This window comes from Gorilla gorilla, chromosome 9 (assembly GCF_029281585.2).
Source record: "Gorilla gorilla gorilla isolate KB3781 chromosome 9, NHGRI_mGorGor1-v2.1_pri, whole genome shotgun sequence".
NCBI classification, from domain to species: Eukaryota; Metazoa; Chordata; class Mammalia; order Primates; family Hominidae; genus Gorilla; species Gorilla gorilla.
This window is the reverse complement of record NC_073233.2, coordinates 64,401,655-64,418,566: the sequence shown is the minus strand read 5'-3', so window position 1 is coordinate 64,418,566 and position 16,912 is coordinate 64,401,655. Positions and strand designations below refer to the sequence as shown.

The 16,912-nt window shown below is 38.2% G+C and overlaps 2 protein-coding genes and 1 pseudogene across 3 annotated transcripts; 2 read left to right on the top strand and 1 right to left on the bottom strand.

Moving 5' to 3' along the window:
• Positions 1-2,368: 2,368 nt before the first annotated feature.
• Positions 2,369-3,315, top strand: LOC109028713 (olfactory receptor 9G19-like; annotated as a pseudogene).
• A 2,315-nt stretch (positions 3,316-5,630) lies between these two features.
• LOC101152943 (olfactory receptor 9G4) lies at positions 5,631-12,812 on the top strand. Of its 2 annotated transcripts, none has more exons than XM_055356441.2 (2): positions 5,631-5,671; positions 10,252-12,812. In XM_055356441.2, the coding sequence occupies exon 2, from the start codon at positions 10,270-10,272 to the stop codon at positions 11,206-11,208; it is 939 nt and encodes a 312-aa protein (XP_055212416.2). In that variant the 5' UTR covers positions 5,631-5,671; positions 10,252-10,269; the 3' UTR covers positions 11,209-12,812. The 2 variants fall into 2 exon arrangements, with proteins under 2 accessions (XP_055212416.2, XP_055212418.2); XM_055356443.2 differs by having other exon boundaries at positions 10,248-12,812.
• Positions 12,813-12,939: 127 nt separating this feature from the next.
• Positions 12,940-13,863, bottom strand: LOC101123793 (olfactory receptor 9G1-like). Its single transcript, XM_004051145.5, has one exon. It carries the CDS (start codon positions 13,861-13,863, stop codon positions 12,940-12,942), a length of 924 nt encoding a protein of 307 aa, XP_004051193.5.
• Between the last annotated feature and the right edge of the window lie 3,049 nt (positions 13,864-16,912).

The window sequence follows — 16,912 nt, the reverse complement described above, 5'->3', positions numbered from 1 at the left end:
CACCTTCAACCATTTTTATTTGTAAAATCATTGAATTATATATGAATATGTGCATACATTTATACTTATGCTTATTTTATACATTAATAACCAACCGTAGATGAAAATGAGAGGCTAGAGAAGAAATGCCTCTTACAACTTTCATTCTCAATTGGAATTTTGAAAACAGGTCCAGAAATGAATTACCCAGCTTTTCTAAAAGCCACAGAAAGGGTAGTTTCTGCAGGAGAACACATGAAAATCTAGGCAATCATAGCATGGGAGCAACTGGAGATCCTTGGGAGGTAAAGCAAATGTATCTGAGGGATGGATCGCTGAGACGAACAAATCACATAGTTTAGGGAATGCAATACGTAGGTTTAACTTCTAATTTTCAAAGTGCTTTCTCACATCTGTAATGTCATAAAGTCCTGTTGAACTGAGAAAGGCAGGTAAGAAAAAAAGAGTTCTGGAAGTGTCCAGTTTCTTCAATATTGGCAGCAGCTCACTAAATTCAGAATCCAGGTCTCCTGATTCTTGGTACTAAGCTGTTTCTAGGAACACGCTTTGTTAAAAACAACCTTAGAACTTTACCTCCTTGATACACAAAGACAACCCAAATATTATTGAATCCAATCCTCTTTGTTAATATGAATAACTTGTACTTTGACAATAAATATAGCATTGATATTTGTTTAAATAAAAAATAGATTCTTAAAAGCCTAGTGAAAATAAATTGTCTTTCATCATATAAGTACAGTTCCAAGAAAATGCTTTTTATTTTTTATTTTTCTAGCTCAATGTTAAGTCCATGTCTTAGCAAAATAGCCAAGACTAGGTTGTTGTGTTTTCTTTTCCTAGAAATGGAGACTTGTAAAGCCTTGGCTCTTCTAGCAGAAATTTAACAGCTCTTGCCAATCCAGAACACTGGCAATCATAATGTCACCCTTCTTTGATTGTGGTAGGTGGTAGTAGGGGCCCTCTAAGTGATATTGTGTCCCTCATGACTGGCAACAGTCCTCTCCAGCTCCCACCTCTGAGGGAAAGAAGACTCTGGGGTTGTTTCCATAACTTTCTATTTAGTTTCCTATTACTGCTGTAACAAATAACCACAAACTTCCTGGCTTCAAACAACAAAAATCTGTTTTCTACAGTTCTGTAGTTCAGAAGTTTGAAGTCAGTACCACTGGGCCAAAATCAAGATGTCGGCAGGGTCATGCTCCGTCCAGATGTTCTAAAGGAGAATCCACTCCTTTTCTATTTCAGCTCCTTGTGGCTGCTGGCATTACCTGGCTTGTGGTTGCGTTACTCCAACCTCTTCTCCTATGATCACACTCACTACCTCCTCCTTTTCTGTCTGAGTCAAGTCTCCCTCTGCCTCCCTCTTGTAAGGATATTTGTAATTACATTTTGTGCCCACCCTGATAATATCCCCATCTCAATTCTCTTAACTTAATAACATATGGAAAGACCCTTTCCCCATATAAAGTAATATTCCCAGGTTCCTGGAATTAGAAAATGAGTATATTTGTGGGTCATTATTCCTTCTATCATACTTTCACAAACAATTCATTTTAGGTACTTTCATTCTTTTTTAAAAAAACCTATTAATTCTGCAGGAAATTCAACCCAAATTATGAACACAATTTTCCAGTGATTAATACTTTTATTTCATTTCCAGACACATTTTAGGGTCACGAAGGTAGCTGTGGTTTGAAAATACCATTTTGTAAGCACATCTGTTCTTTTTATTCAAATTACATATGTTCTACTTTATGCAAACTTGTATTCTTAGTTTTGTGAACAAAAATTTGAATGAAATACAATTATTTCCTCCAAAGAAATTATAGAATAATGTACTTCCAATGATATTATAAAATGTGGTTAGAATAATAAGATTATTTTTTTTCACGCAAATCTCTGACAAAGGACAAAATAATTTAAACACCTGAAAAGAAGTCAGAGCATTCTTTCAAGCTCCCCCATCAAGAAGAGAAGATACACAATTCACCTTCTCCCAAAGAGGAGGAAAAATTAGGTATAAAACAGGTGACGTGCAGTATGTTCTGTGCCTAACAACTAATCTTTCATGGCAGCTTAGAACTGATTTCACAGCCATACTAAAGGAATGATGCCAACTTCAGCACAAACATGTCTCACAATGAACTGATATGAAATGACAATATCAGCATAAACATTTCTCACAATAAACTGATATGGAACACCAACTTCAGCATAAACGTGTCTCACAATAAACTCATACGAATCAATTGAATTTTTCAGTTTTCCAGAAAGGAAATGATGGGGGAAGCATACAGTGAGGGCTATCTTAAGTCATGGCATATGTGTTAATATTTTCACAGAAAGGAATGACAGAAACCCAAAATCAATGGATAAGAGAAATTTCACCAAAGGAAAACTGTTTATCCTTTTAGAGTTCACAGAAGATTTGGGATTACAGCGAGTGCTCTTTTTCATCTTTCTCATCATTTATGTCATCAGCCTCTCAGGCAACATCATTCTGATTTCTCTCATCTGTGCTGATTCTTGGCCCCACACACCCATGTATTTCTTCACTGGAAACCGGTTCCTTCTGGATCTCTGGTATTCCTCTGTCCACATCCCCGATATCCTGCTGACTTGCATTTCTGATGACAAAACCATCTCCTTTCCTGGCTGCCTGGCTCAGTTCTTCTCTGCTGGGTTGGCCTAAAATGAGTGCTATATGATGGCTGCCATGGCTTATGACTGCTACGTGGCAATCTCCAAGCCCCTGCTTTATTCCCGGGCCACATTCCCAGAGTTATGTGCCAGTCTTGTTGCGGCTTCACACCTTGGCGGCTTTGTAAACTCAACCATCATCACCAGTGAGACACCTACCTTGAGCTTCTGTGGCAGCAATATCATTGATGATTTCTTCTGTGATCTGCCCCCACTTGTAAAGTTGGTGTGTGATGTGAAGGAGCACTACCAGGCTGTGCTGCATTTTATACTTGCCTCCAATGTCATCACTCCCACTGCATTTATTCTTGCGTCCATCTCTTCATCATTGCAGCCATCTCGAAGATCCGTTCCACTAATGGCCGCCTCCAGGTCTCCTCCACTTGTGGGTCTCCCCTGACGGCTCTCACCTTGTACTGTGGTGCAATCCTCTTTATTTACTCCCAACCAAGAACTAGCTATGCCTTAAAAAGGGATAAATTGGGGTCAGCGTTCTGTACTGTGGTGATTCCAATGCTAAACCCCTTGATCTATAGCTTAAGAAATAAGGATGTCAAAGATGCCTTGAAGAAAATGTTACATAGACTTAAGTTTCTTAAAGAAAAATATTGGTAAACAATTTTTAACAGATTATCTCCACGTCATTGTTTTCAGTTTATATTCTCAGAAATAAGTAAAAGATAAAATCATTTTATAACTTGGAAACAGAAGTCTGCATTTTTGCTTTTAAGTTGGCACTAAGGTATCGGAATGTATTTTTTAAATAAATGAGGCTGGGGCATTTGCAAAAGCTACTATGCATGGTAGCTTGGAACGGAGTCTATAAAATTGTTAAGGGGTCTGAGAATATTGAAAGAAAGCAGATTAAAATTTTTTTTCATTTGACATTTCATAAGTTGCCTACATCTATAGCATCTTAAACAATAAATGAGAATAATATAACTTGTTATGTAATCATTGTTAAGATTAAATAGATTAAGTGATTTACTTGAAATAATGAGGGTCATTGGTTTGAAAAAAGAATGTAAACCCAGAACTTACAAAAAATAACAATGAAAACAAAAAACAAAGGTATTTACCTCACTTATTAGATGAGAGAGTGAGTTAGGAAGTCACACAAAAAGTATCTACTGCCCTATAGTAGATATGGGCTGGCCTGGCCTGTAGTGAGCGCTACCTCCTGGCTGCCATGGGTTATGACTGCTACGAGGCAATCTCCAAGCCCCTGCTTTATTCCCAAACCACGTCTCCCGAGTTATGCGCCAGTCTTGTTGCAGCTTCTTGTTGCGACATCTACTGTATGAATCAGCTGTTTGTCTTGATGTGCTCCCCTCTCTGCCCTACCCCGACAGGCCCCAGTGTGTGTTGTTCCCCTCCCTGTGTCCATGGATTCTCATTGTTCAGCTCCCACTTATAAGTGAGAACATGTGGTGTTTGGTTTTCTGTCCCTGCATTAGTTTGCTGAAGATAATGGCTTCCAGCTTCATCTGTGTCCCTGCAAAGGACATGATCTCATTCCTTTTTATGGCTGCATAGTATTCCCTGGTGTATGTGTGTACCTAGGTGATGGGTTGATAGGTGCAGCAAACAACCATGGCACATGTTTACCTATATAACAAACCTGCACATCCTGCACATGTAGACCAGAATTTAAAATTAAAAAACAAAAATGAAAAGAAAAAAATAAAAAAGAGTATCTACCATAAAATTCTCCTAGAAACAAGTTTGTTTTTTTCCTTTCTGGTTCTCATTTTGTAGCTTGCATGATGCAAAGATGACAGATTTCCTTAGCAATAGACAGAATAGAGAATGAATATCAATACTTAGAACCACCATGCACTTTCAATAAAAGAGTATTCTCCTCAACAATGAAAGAATTAAGGACAGAAGTGCAGCAGTTGTATGAGACAGGCAGAAAGGGAGATGTAGGTAGGACATAGAAACAGATCGAGAAGTAGGGCCAGAGAGAGATTTCAGAAAACTTTATATCCGAGGGAAGATTTAGAATGAAAATCTTTACCAGGAAAACAATGACTGATAACAATCAAGTATATATGAATTTTTGTATGTTGTTTTTTAATGTTATGTTATAAATTAATTAAAAATTAGAGACAATTTCACCGTGACATATCAAATTTCCTGGTTATAGTAGTCTTTTTACAAATAAAACATGAGGTTTTTCCAACATAAAAAGGCCCTAGTGTTGGTAATTGAGTGTATCAGTTTGCAAGTGTTGCTATAACAAAATAGTGCAGCCTGGATGGCTTACAAAACAGAAATTTACTCTCCCATAGTTCTGAGGGCTAAAAGCCCAAGTTGAAGGTGCTGGCAGGATTGGGTTCTTGTGTATGTTCAACTTTCCTTTTTATAAAGACACCAGTCAGATTGGATTGAGCCTACTTTAACTGCCTCATTTTAACTTCATCACTTCTTTAAAGATCTCATCTTCAAATATAGTCAGATTCTAAGGTACAGTAAGTTAGGGCTTCAACAAATGGATTTCCAAAAGACACAATTCAGACCATTGTGCATGTGTGGGATAGGTAGTAGATTGCCAGCGGAGGAGACAAGGGCGAGTAGCCTGGATAGAGAGAAGAGCATGTGACATGGAAAAAAAATATAGACCACATGATACTTTTCAGAAAAGTCTACTTAGTACAATTTGGAAAAATTCAATTATAAGACAGACCCAACGTAACAGGATTATATTATGAGTTAGATCCATTAAGAGAGTCAACTTTTAATGAAATATTCCTCATTTCATCATTTTCTAATTTATTTAACATCCCCAAGCTCCAGATGAACTCTAATTGAGTCTTTGGAGACAGAGGTACGTATTTCTGTGCTGGTGTGAGGGAGGTGTCTCAAAGGGCTGTTGAGGACATACATATATTGAGTGCAACAAAGACACATTAAACACCAGAAGAGACGGAAAAGTGTGACTTCCAAGAGCTGGCCTTCCAAACCAAGGGTAAGCACCTGGGATCAGGGGCAAATAGGAAGTCTGGCCTTTCTCTGACCTCAGCTGCAAATCAGAAGGGGGATGCAGAATCTGGCACGGCTGTCAAAGGATTTACTGCTGCACCACACATGCACACAGGTGCACGTGCAGACTCCCTAGTAAATCAGATTCCATTCAGTGATATATCCTGCTCTCACGTAGAATTTGAAACTCAGTCTTGTATCTATGCTGGGCCATCATATATTCACTCACACAGTGAAAAAATCAAGAGGACAAAAAAATGTGACTTGCTTTTTTGACCCCAGTGATTGTGCTACTCTAAACTACTAGTGTATGGCATTTTCACTTCTTGGTACTAATTTTGAGATGCCAGGAAGGCACATTCCTACCAAAGAGTTTTTCTTGCTCTAGTGAAGGGATCAGAGACCTGGGCTGCTGCAGGGGAAGATGCATCTTGATAGGCCATTTCTATAGAAGATTCTTTAGCATGATTGGCTCAGACATTTCCTGTGCCTTTTATTTCACATTCACAGATATTTGGTAACTTGTTTCAAACTAGGTCTTGGAAGTGAGACTTCTCTTTTATTTACTCTTCTTTCTTATTTTGATACAGTACACTGTGCTGGGAAAGTCCACTTGAGGATAAATCTTGTTCTGAATATTTTGAACCAGGTTAGAAATAGACAGTACTGGCTGGGCACGGTGGCCCAAGCCTGTAATCCCAGCACTTTGGGAGGCTGAGGAGGGCGGATCACGAGGTGAGGAGTTCAAGACCAGCCTGGCCAACATAGTGAAGCCCCGTCTTTACTAAAAATACAAAACATTAGCCAGGCATGGTGGTGGGTGTCTGTAATCCCAGCTACTTGGGAGGCTGAGGCAGGAGAATCACTTGAACCTGGGAGGCAGAGGTTGCTGTGAGCGGAGATTGTGCCACTGCAGTCCAGCCTGGGTGACAGTGTGAGATTCCGTCTCAAAGAAAAAAAAAAATAAGAAATAGAAAGTACTTTGTTAAACCAGCTTCAAGATATGAAGGTAATTAACCAATTACTCACTCTAGAAATATTTACTGAGTGCTAATTCATGACTAGGAACTGTTCTTTGTGCTGGGATACAGCAATAAACAAGACAGAGAAATATTTTGCCATATAGATGTTGCATTCTGGTGAGAAGAAGCAGGCAATAGATTTAATAAACAGGAGTTAGAGAATGACAATAGATGAGGGGGATAACACAGTAGAATTGGAGTAGAGTAATAAGGGTGAAGATTGTCGGAAGGAAAGGGGCATGGAATTTCAAACGGGCATGGAATTTAAAATGTCACATTCACCTTTGTCAGAATGTGACATTTGAAAGGAACTTAAAGAAGATGAATGAGTGAGCCATGAAAACATCTGGAGAATAGTGTTCCAGGCAGAGGGAACAGACAGTCATGTACCCTATAACTTAAAGTATAATAATAATAATAATAATAATAATAATAATAATAATAATAAATCTTTGATGCTGGGACAGAGACGGAACATTTGAGAAAAAGTGAGAAAGCCATTGAGGCTGGGGCAGAAGGAAGGAGGAGGTCAGTGTGGTGAGTGTTAGGAGATAAGGTTCTTTAGGTAAGGGAGAGACAGATTATGGGTTTTAACTTGGAATAAATTGGGAGCCTTTACAGGGTTTTAAATACAGAAGCAACTTATTTATTTGTTTAATGGCCTACACTGGCTGTTGCACTGAAAATATACCATAGGGAACAAGGGTGTAGATGAGTTAGAAGGTGATGGCAATATTCTTGGCAGTAGATCATAGTGGTTTGAACAGAGTGGTAGCAGTGGAGGTGGGGAGAAGTGGTCAGATTCAGGATACATTTTGAAGGTAGGAAAATTGCAATTTTCTGAAAGTTGGAAAAGTAGATAGGAAAGAAACAGGGTAGACTGATTCCAAATTTTTGACTTCAGATCCTGGAAGAGTAGAATCTTATTAACCAATATGGGGAATGAAAAAATCAATTTTTGGAACTGCAGATTAGGAATTCAACTTTAAACATGATTAGTTTTAATTACCTATTACTCCTCTCTTATTACAGCATATTAGCACCCGACCAAACTTAGTCATCTTCCATTAGTAGAATTTTTAAATCTGAAATCATAACCGGCAAACTAATAGATTTTTGGGAGTTTGTGAACCCCTTAAAATTTTGCGTGTTTTTACATATGTACATATTCATATTTGAGAATTATCATTGCTGAGTTTATCAAGTTCTCAAAGAGGTTCATGAGTCAAAAAATTTGAGCCATTAATTATTTGCAGATAAAGAAATTAAGAAATGCAGTGTTCAGAAAATATGCACAACTTCATAGGATTGTATTTTAAGGACACAAGAATGTGTATGCAAATCTTGAGATGAAAAGAAGGGTGCAGTTGTCTTCAGCAAATTTTATTTCTCACTTCAACCAAGACAGTGGTAATGTCCTGTGTATCCCAAGATACGTGTGTATGTAAGGATTGTTAATCTGCTCTGCCACACTGTTTTGCAACAAGTGAGGCTATCTATTGTTTCATGAAAGTTTTTCTTTTTCTTTCTTTTTTTTTTTTTGTTTTGAGACAGAGTATTTCTCTGTCACCCTTGCTGGAGTGCAATGGTGCAATCTCAGCTCACTGCAACCTCTGCCTCCTGGGTTCAAGCAATTCTCCTGCCTCAGCCTCCCAAGTAGCTGGGATTACAGCTGTGTACCACCACGCCTGGCTGATTTTTAGTAGAGACAGGATTTTGCTATGTTGGTCAGGCTGGTTCTGAACTCCTGGCCTCGAGTTATCCTCCTGCCTCAGCCTCCTAAAGTTCTGGGATTACAGGTGTGAGCCACCCCACCTGGCATGTAACAATTTCTATAAGAGATTTTAGTAAATTGGAATCATGGAAGTTTAGTGCTGAGAATAGGATCAACCAAAATTTTCAGATGGGTGAATTGTGTTCCTGAGATGAGGAATTACTTTCCTAAATCATACAGTGATTAGTGTCAGGGATATGTACCAAATATTGGACCCCACAATCCTAAACCCTGTAACTCCTTTGTCAAGTTACATGGAAATAGTTGACAAAAATATTAAATTCTAGGATTTTAGCAAGATACTGGATGATACCACTATTCTGGATGAAATTGCTTATTTGTATAAACTTAGTCTTATTTATTTATTTATGTTTTACAAGCTCATAATTTATAATTAAGTCAGATAATTATCCTCCCACTCAGAATAATGATAGTTAAAATTTTGTAGATTGATTTTCTGTCCAGAAAATGGGCTGTTTTCTTAACAGGGATGTTTTCTCACCCTTTTGGAGGTAAATACATGTAGATGGGGAATTGTTAAGATACTTTTCCAAGATTATGGAACTACCAAGTAAGAAGATCTGGTTTTGAACTCAGATGCCATATCACTTGGGCAATTCTGCCTATGCCAGACCTGTCTTTTCTCACCTGGGCTTGCTCATGTCTGTGGGTAGCTCTTAGCGCCACTGTAGGCTGGATCATATAGAAGGGCCCCACCTGCATGTCTGGGGGACAACTTGCAGTCAGCTGGGGTGACAGAGTGAGCGCAGCCAGATGTCTTATCCAGCAAACTAACCCAGGCTTATTTACATGGTGGTGGTAGGATTTTAAAAGTGAGAAGAGAAACATAAAAAGCTTCTTGAAATCCAGGCTTTGAATCCATATGGAGCTGCCTATCTTTCAATCTGTTGGCCAAAGCAAACCACCAAGCCATCCAAGACTCAAGGGGTTAAGTATAAGACTTAGAATAGTAACTGGTACATGGTCATAATGTATTTATATTTGTAATATAAATAGCAACTTTAATAATCTAATACTTAACAATACAAATACTTGACACGTAAGAAGTTTTCAATAACTTATAGAAAGATAGTGAAATTTTTTGAGTGCCCACTAATGTACCCAATATTGGGCTGTGTTATTTTTATGTATGTTTTCTTTATTCAATCAGACAGTCTGTCAAAAAGTTACTAGTCGGCCAGGTGCGATGGCTCATGCCTGTAATCCCAGCACTTTGGGAGGCTGAGGCGGGTGGATCACCTGAGGTCAGGAGTTCGAGACAAGCATGGCCAACATGGTAAAACACCGTTTTTAGTAGAGTCGGTGTGGTGGTAGGTGCCCGTAATCCCAGCTACTCAGGAGGCTGAGGCAGGAGAATTGCTTGAACCTAGGAGGCAGAGGTTGCAGTGAATGGAGATCACGCCACTGTAATCCAGCATGGGTGACAGAGTGAGATTCCATCTTAAAAAAAAAAAAAAGAAGAAGTAATTAGTTATCCTTGTGAGTTTCATTTTTTTTTTCATGTTTGATGAGAATATGGGTCTTGTCCTGCATTAAATAGTTAATAAATAAAATTCCTAATTTTCAAATTATTTTTGACTCCAATTCCAGTAATTTTTCCAAATCATGGACTGAAGTCCTATAATTCTAGATAGTAAGGGAGAAAAATCTACAAGCTTCTTAGTAATTGTTGATTTAATTGATACCCTTGTCAACTTGTGTGAATAGAAAAATCACTAAGTGATGATTTTCCCTTCTCATGATAGTCAGGCTTTCACCTCCGTGGACATGGAAGTGGGAAATCGCACCATCCTGACTGAATTCATCTTGTTGGGTTTCTCAGCAGACTCCCAGTGGCAGCCGATTCTATTTGGAGTGTTTCTGATGCTCTATTTGATAACCTTGTCAGGAAACATGACCTTGGTTATCTTAATCCGAACTGATTCCCACTTGCATACACCTATGTACTTTTTCATTGGCAATCTGTCTGTTTTGGATTTCTGGTATACCGCTGTGTATACCCCCAAAATCCTGGCCAGTTGTGTCTCAGAAGATAAGCGCATTTCCTTGGCTGGATGTGGGGCTCAGCTGTTTTTTTCCTGTGTTGTAGCCTACACTGAATGCTATCTCCTGGCAGCCATGGCATATGACTGCCATGCAGCAGTTTGTAACCCATTGCTTTATTCAGGTACCATGTCCACCGCCCTCTGTACTGGGCTTGTTGCTGGCTCCTACATAGGAGGATTTTTGAATGCCATAGCCCATACTGCCAGTACATTCCGCCTGCATTTTTGTGGTAAAAATATCATTGACCACTTTTTCTGTGATGCATCACCATTGGTAAAAATGTCCTGTACAGACACCAGGGTCTACGAAAAAGTCCTGCTTGGTGTGGTGGGCTTCACAGTCCTCTCCAGCATTCTTGCTATCCTGATTTCCTATGTCAACATCCTCCTGGCTATCCTGAGAATCCACTCAGCTTCAGGAAGATGCAAGGCATTCTCCACCTGTGCTTCCCACCTCATCTCAGTCATGCTCTTCTATGGATCATTGTTGTTTATGTATTCAAGGCCTAGTTCCACCTACTCCCTAGAGAGGGACAAAGTAGCTGCTCTGTTCTACACTGTGATCAACCCACTGCTCAACCCTCTCATCTATAGCCTGAGAAACAAAGATATCAAAGAGGCCTTCAGGAAAGCAACACAGACTATACAACCACAAACATGAAGGTTATTCTCTTTGCAAATGCTGTTATTGAATTTTCCAGATTATTGGCTTATAAATGTGTTCATTTGCATTTCTGTAGTTCAATTAAGTTCAATAAGTCATATTGAAAACATTAAAATATTGACCACATGACTCTTTGTTATTAGTTTGTTATGATGTAAACAAAACAAAGTAATATTTAAAACTTATAATATTGGGTTGTTTGGCATTCTGCAACATGGTATTTTGCCTTGGCAGTATTAAATCTTTCATAGATTTCATTGTGTTTGCTCCCTTTGGGAGATCTTGGGGAACAAAATAAATTACGTGGTTTAATGAATATAGTTTGACTTTGAAGTTTGGTAAGCAATCTTTACTAGGTGACAAGAATATCTGAAAGGGTGAGGCTTCTGGAAATATGCTCAAGATTTTACAAATATTTATTTTAAGAAAATCATTTCCTCAAAATTTCTTCAGAAAGCTCTAATTGAGCATATAGGGAGTATCTTTGTAAAACTCATGCCTTCTACATAAAGAGAATATTAGGAAGATGTTTAAGAGATGTTCAGATTACAGACAACAATGACAACAAAAAACTGTCTCAAAATTAATGAATAAATATGTGTCTTTAGAATTGCATATCATCCTAACAGTCTTCTCCCTTACAAGGAGTGAGTACTCTGCAGTACTCTCTCTCAGGTCACACAGTGATGTGACAACATCAAACGAAATAAAACAAATGAACAACAACAGTAACCACTGTTCCCTAGTTACGTTTCTCTTTCCTTTGTCCTGACCAAAAGACATAAGCTGCATGGTTGTCCCTGGCCTGAACCCAGCCTGGGCCTTGAACATTCCTAAGAACTGATAAACTTGTTTAGGTCGATGCCTGAAACCCTGAAAAATCAAACATGTTGCTAACCACATGGAAACTAGCCTTGGCCTCGAGCCCAATTCCCTAAACCCTGGTATAAACTTCATAACTGAACCCCCTTGTGATGGCAGGTTGGGTTGATATTTCATTTAGTAGCCTTTAGAAGATGGCAAGTTAAGGATTAATGGTTACAGTTTTCAAATCACAAGCTTGCAGCTCAGAGGTTAGCACTTTGTTGAGGAAAGGTTATAACATTTGCTGGAATTAGCACATTTAAAAAATTAATTAAATTTTAAAAATTTAGGACAAATAGTTGTAGGCATTTCATTTGTCTTTACTTTGACATTTCTCATCTTTCTCTTCAGCTGCATTTATTTTCCGACACATTCTGCCTCTTTCCATCAAAATAATCTTAACATTCTTATTCCTCTATCACAAAGGAAGCTGTTTGAGTACTTGACTAGAAGGATTTGGGGTATATCCCGCAAATATCAATGATCCACATTATGTTTTCTTTTTATCTCCATAATAGTCACTATGTAGGAAAAATAATTGGGTCAATATTATGGGAAAGAACAACGTAAAATTTAGTTTTACTTTAGGATGTCAGAAGTATTACTTTTCCATTTTGCATTAATCAGAGATACTGAATTTTAAAAACTGTATCAGTATTCAATTGAATCTACAATACTGTAGTATATATTATAGTCTGATCTCAAAATCATAACAAACAAACAAAATACAAAGAAACACAATTTTTCTTGTCGAATTTTGTTCAATGGTAAAAAGGAAATAAAAATCCAGTTCTGTAACCTCTCTGAGCAGTTTGTTATCACTTAGCATTGATTTGAGAACATTACGTCAGTTCAGACTTTGGATTATGCTGACTTCAAGAATTTTTTCAGAGCGTCTTTCATGTCTTTATTCCTCAGACTGTAGATCATGGGATTCAACATGGGGAACAGCATAGTATAAAAGGTAGAAACCATTTTATCCCTCTCGAGGGAGTAGCTGGAACTTGGCCGAGAGTAGTTGTAGAGAATGGAGCCATAGTATAAGGTAACGGAGATCAGGTGGGAGGAGCATGTGGAGAAGGCTTTGATGCGGCCCTGGGTAGAGTGGATCCTCGGGATGGCGGTGATGATGGAGAGGTAAGAGGCAAGGATGAGCACAGTAGGGGAGATGACATTGGAGGCCAGCAGGAAGTGCAGCACAGCCTGGTAGCTCTCTCTCACACTGCATGCCAGCTTCACGAGGGGTGGGACATCACAGAAAAAGTCATCAATGACATTGTCACCACAAAAATCCAATGTGAATGTGTTGCTGGTTAATATTATTGCATTGACAAAACCCCCAGTATAGGAATATAAAACCAAACAGATGCACAATCTCCTTGGCATGGTCTGAGCATAAAGCAGGGGCTTGGAGATGGCCACATAGCGGTCATAAGCCATGGTAGCCAGTAGGTAGCACTCACAATAGGCCAGCCCAGCAGAGAAGAAGAACTGACACAGGCAGCCAGCAAAGGAGATGCTTTTGTCTTCAGAGATGCAGGTCACTAGGATCTTTGGGGTGTAGACAGAAGAATACCAGAGATCCAGAAATGACAAATTTCCAATGAAAAAATACATGGGTGTGTGTAGGCGGGAGTCATTACAGATCAACACAATGAGGGTGCTATTTCCTACCACAGTCAGACAGTACACACCCAGGAACACCACAAAGAGGCCCAGCTGCATCCCTTGATCTGTGGTGAAGCCCAGCAGGATGAACTCAGTCACTGTGTGATTGCTCCTCTGCATGGCTTATGGATACCATGCCTACAAATAGAGTGGAAAAGAGTTTAATTGCCTCAACCGATACCAAATGACGGCATTTTCTATGCTAAGCACCTGACATATAATCAACACTAAGCAGAAATTTTGGCTGCCTTGGGCAGGTGATGGGAGTTTTCTGAGCTTCAATATATTTATTACAATAAAACGCATTTAATAACAGAAAAGCCTTAATTGAAATGTTTATTAATTTTTTTTTGAAAAACAAAATATTTATTGAGCCCTGTGTGCTATTCCAGACAGTGGGATATAGCGGTGAAGATGATAGGGCTGACTCCTATCCTCCTGAGCTTTTATTCTAGAAGGGAGAGTTACATAAAAAACAAATAGGTACAGTGTCAATTAATGTTAAATGCTAATAACAAAATAAAACTAGATGATGGGATAAAAACAAACTAGGAAAGAGCTCATCTAATGTAGATACTGAGAGAAAAAAAAAATCCTTTTCCTGTTCCCAGTTATGGATGGACAAATTGTTCAGAGCCTATGAAAACTGGGAAGGACCCTATGGTTTAGAAGGTGGTAACACTGTATTTTTCCACAATCACAGAAAAAATTGTCTGCTTAGTTACTCTGTAGGAGTCTTTGGTACATTTATCATAAATTCCAGGGAAGGAATCAGGTTGAGAATTAGCGTGAAGCTCAGGTAAAGACCAGTGAATTTATCTGTATATGCCAAGTAAAAAATGTGTGATGTTTTTATGTGTATTTGGGGTATAAAATGTTGAGACTCAGCATTATCTCTCAGCCTCTATAACTAGCCATGAACATAGTTCTTAAAAGGACAGTTAGCCCAAGTCGATATTGTCTATAGCAATAGTTCTGAATGTTATCACACTGGAAAAATCTTGTCAAACAAACATTTAGAAATGCTTCCTTTAGATTCTTGAAATAATACGTGTAGTTAATGTAACCTAAGTATAAACATGTATATATGTATGTAAACTATCCTAAGTCTAATGTAAAAGAGATATGAAAGAAAAATAATTCATAATACAATTGTATGAAATAATTATAATATAGGATTTATTATAAAATAATTTGAATATTCAATATATAAATGCTGGATCACTTGGTGAGACATAGATAGTAAAATCAACACATGTAGAATCATCATTAATGTGTTGGTGACTCAAATATCAGGGGTCACATTGACATTGGTGATGTTTTCCTGACAAGTTGGTCAAGTCTTGATGAAGTTTCAAACAAAATAAATGACAATCTTTCCTCAGTTTTATTAAATTGTTATATAGGAGAACCTTGCAAAATATGTTTTCTTTGTCTGTAGAGCAGAGTAGATTTCAAACTGATGTAATTATAACAATATTTTCTAATGCACAAATACGCATTGGGAGTCTGGATGTAGGGAGTGCAACATTTTTCTTTGCATAAGGCTGTCCCTATGGATGCAGGATGTGTTCATACTTGTCTACTAAATACTAAATATCCAGTAGTCCTCTTATCTTTGTGATAATAATAAATCCAACCACACACTTAAGAAATGCCCTTCAATGGTAAACTAGATAAAGCAAATGTGACACATATACACCATGGAATACTATGTATCCGTAAAAAAAAATGAGCTCATGTTCTTTGCAGGGACATGGATGAAGCTGGAAGCCATCATTGTCAGTAAACTAACACAGGAAGAGAAAATCAAACACCACGTGTTCTCACTCATAAGTGGGAGTTGAACAACGAGAACACATGGACACAGAAAGGGGAACATCACACACTGGGGCCTGTTGGGGGTTGGAGGGCAAGGGGAGGGAGAGCATTAGGACAAATACCTAATGCATGTGGGGCTTAAAACCTAGATGACGGGTTGATAGGTGCAGCAAACCACCATGGCACATGTATTCCTAGGTAAGACAAACCTGCACGTTCTGCACATGTATCCCAGAACTTAAAGTAAAATAAAGAAAAAAAAAAGAAAGAAAAAGAAAACCCAGCAGCTATAAGCACACACAAAACACAAGTTTTGGTAACTAAATACCATTTTTCCACTGGAAGGACCCAGAACTCCTTGAAACTCCCAAGTTTTGGTCAAGGATTGCATAAGATGAGTCTGGGACATCTTGTGGCGGAAACTAAGAAAATATTCAAAAATTATAGGGACATGTTTAAACGACCCAGAAGCTAGCTTGAAGAAGTTTCCACTGGATGCATTTTAGACAATTTCATATTAAAAGTATAATGACCATAATTGAATAAAACATATTGAATATAAAATAAAGAAAGAACCACTCTTTAAAGGATGTTTTCATTTATTGAGACTCCACTACTTCAAAACTTTGCATTTTACTTTATGAATCTTCATAGGCTTTTCTAGGAATTGTGTAAAGAAATGCAAAATAACTGGAAAATGTTGCTAAATGGTCAAATTACCTGTGGCAGTACAGCTCTCTATTTACTTTTTTTTTTTTTACTGGGTCACTGGGGTAAAGCGGAGATAGAAGCCCACAGCATAGAGCAAGGATTTTTGTTTCTTTTGCTTGTTACATATCTCCACTTCTTAGAATAGTACCTGGCATATAATAGATGTACAATAAATATTTATGGAATAAACGAATGGGTAACCCCGACTCAGAAGACAAACAAGTCAAGAGAATTGATGTTCTGGGTGTCCTCTAATGATGTCATTATACCCAAAAACCACTACAGAATTGTTTGGTATTCCACATGCATTTCCCAGCACCAGCAATCCCAGGTCATTTGTGTATTTTGCAGACAGGTGCAGGGACAAACAAAGAAATCAGTCCACAATACAGTCAGCCTAAACAAATATTTGTTTTCCCAAAAGGAGTGTCTGTGAAGAAATTGTTTTTCATCTGAGCAACAGATTGCCTGTCATTATATGTCATGACGTTTAGGAAGCATGCCTAAGAAATCAGAGCTGACTGCTCACCCTAGAGACAGATGGGATATCCTTGAAAAAGCATTTGTCTTTCAACAACTAAGAAGGATTCAAGTTCTCCATCACTAGTCAACAATGTAAAGCCTCAATTTCTTCATA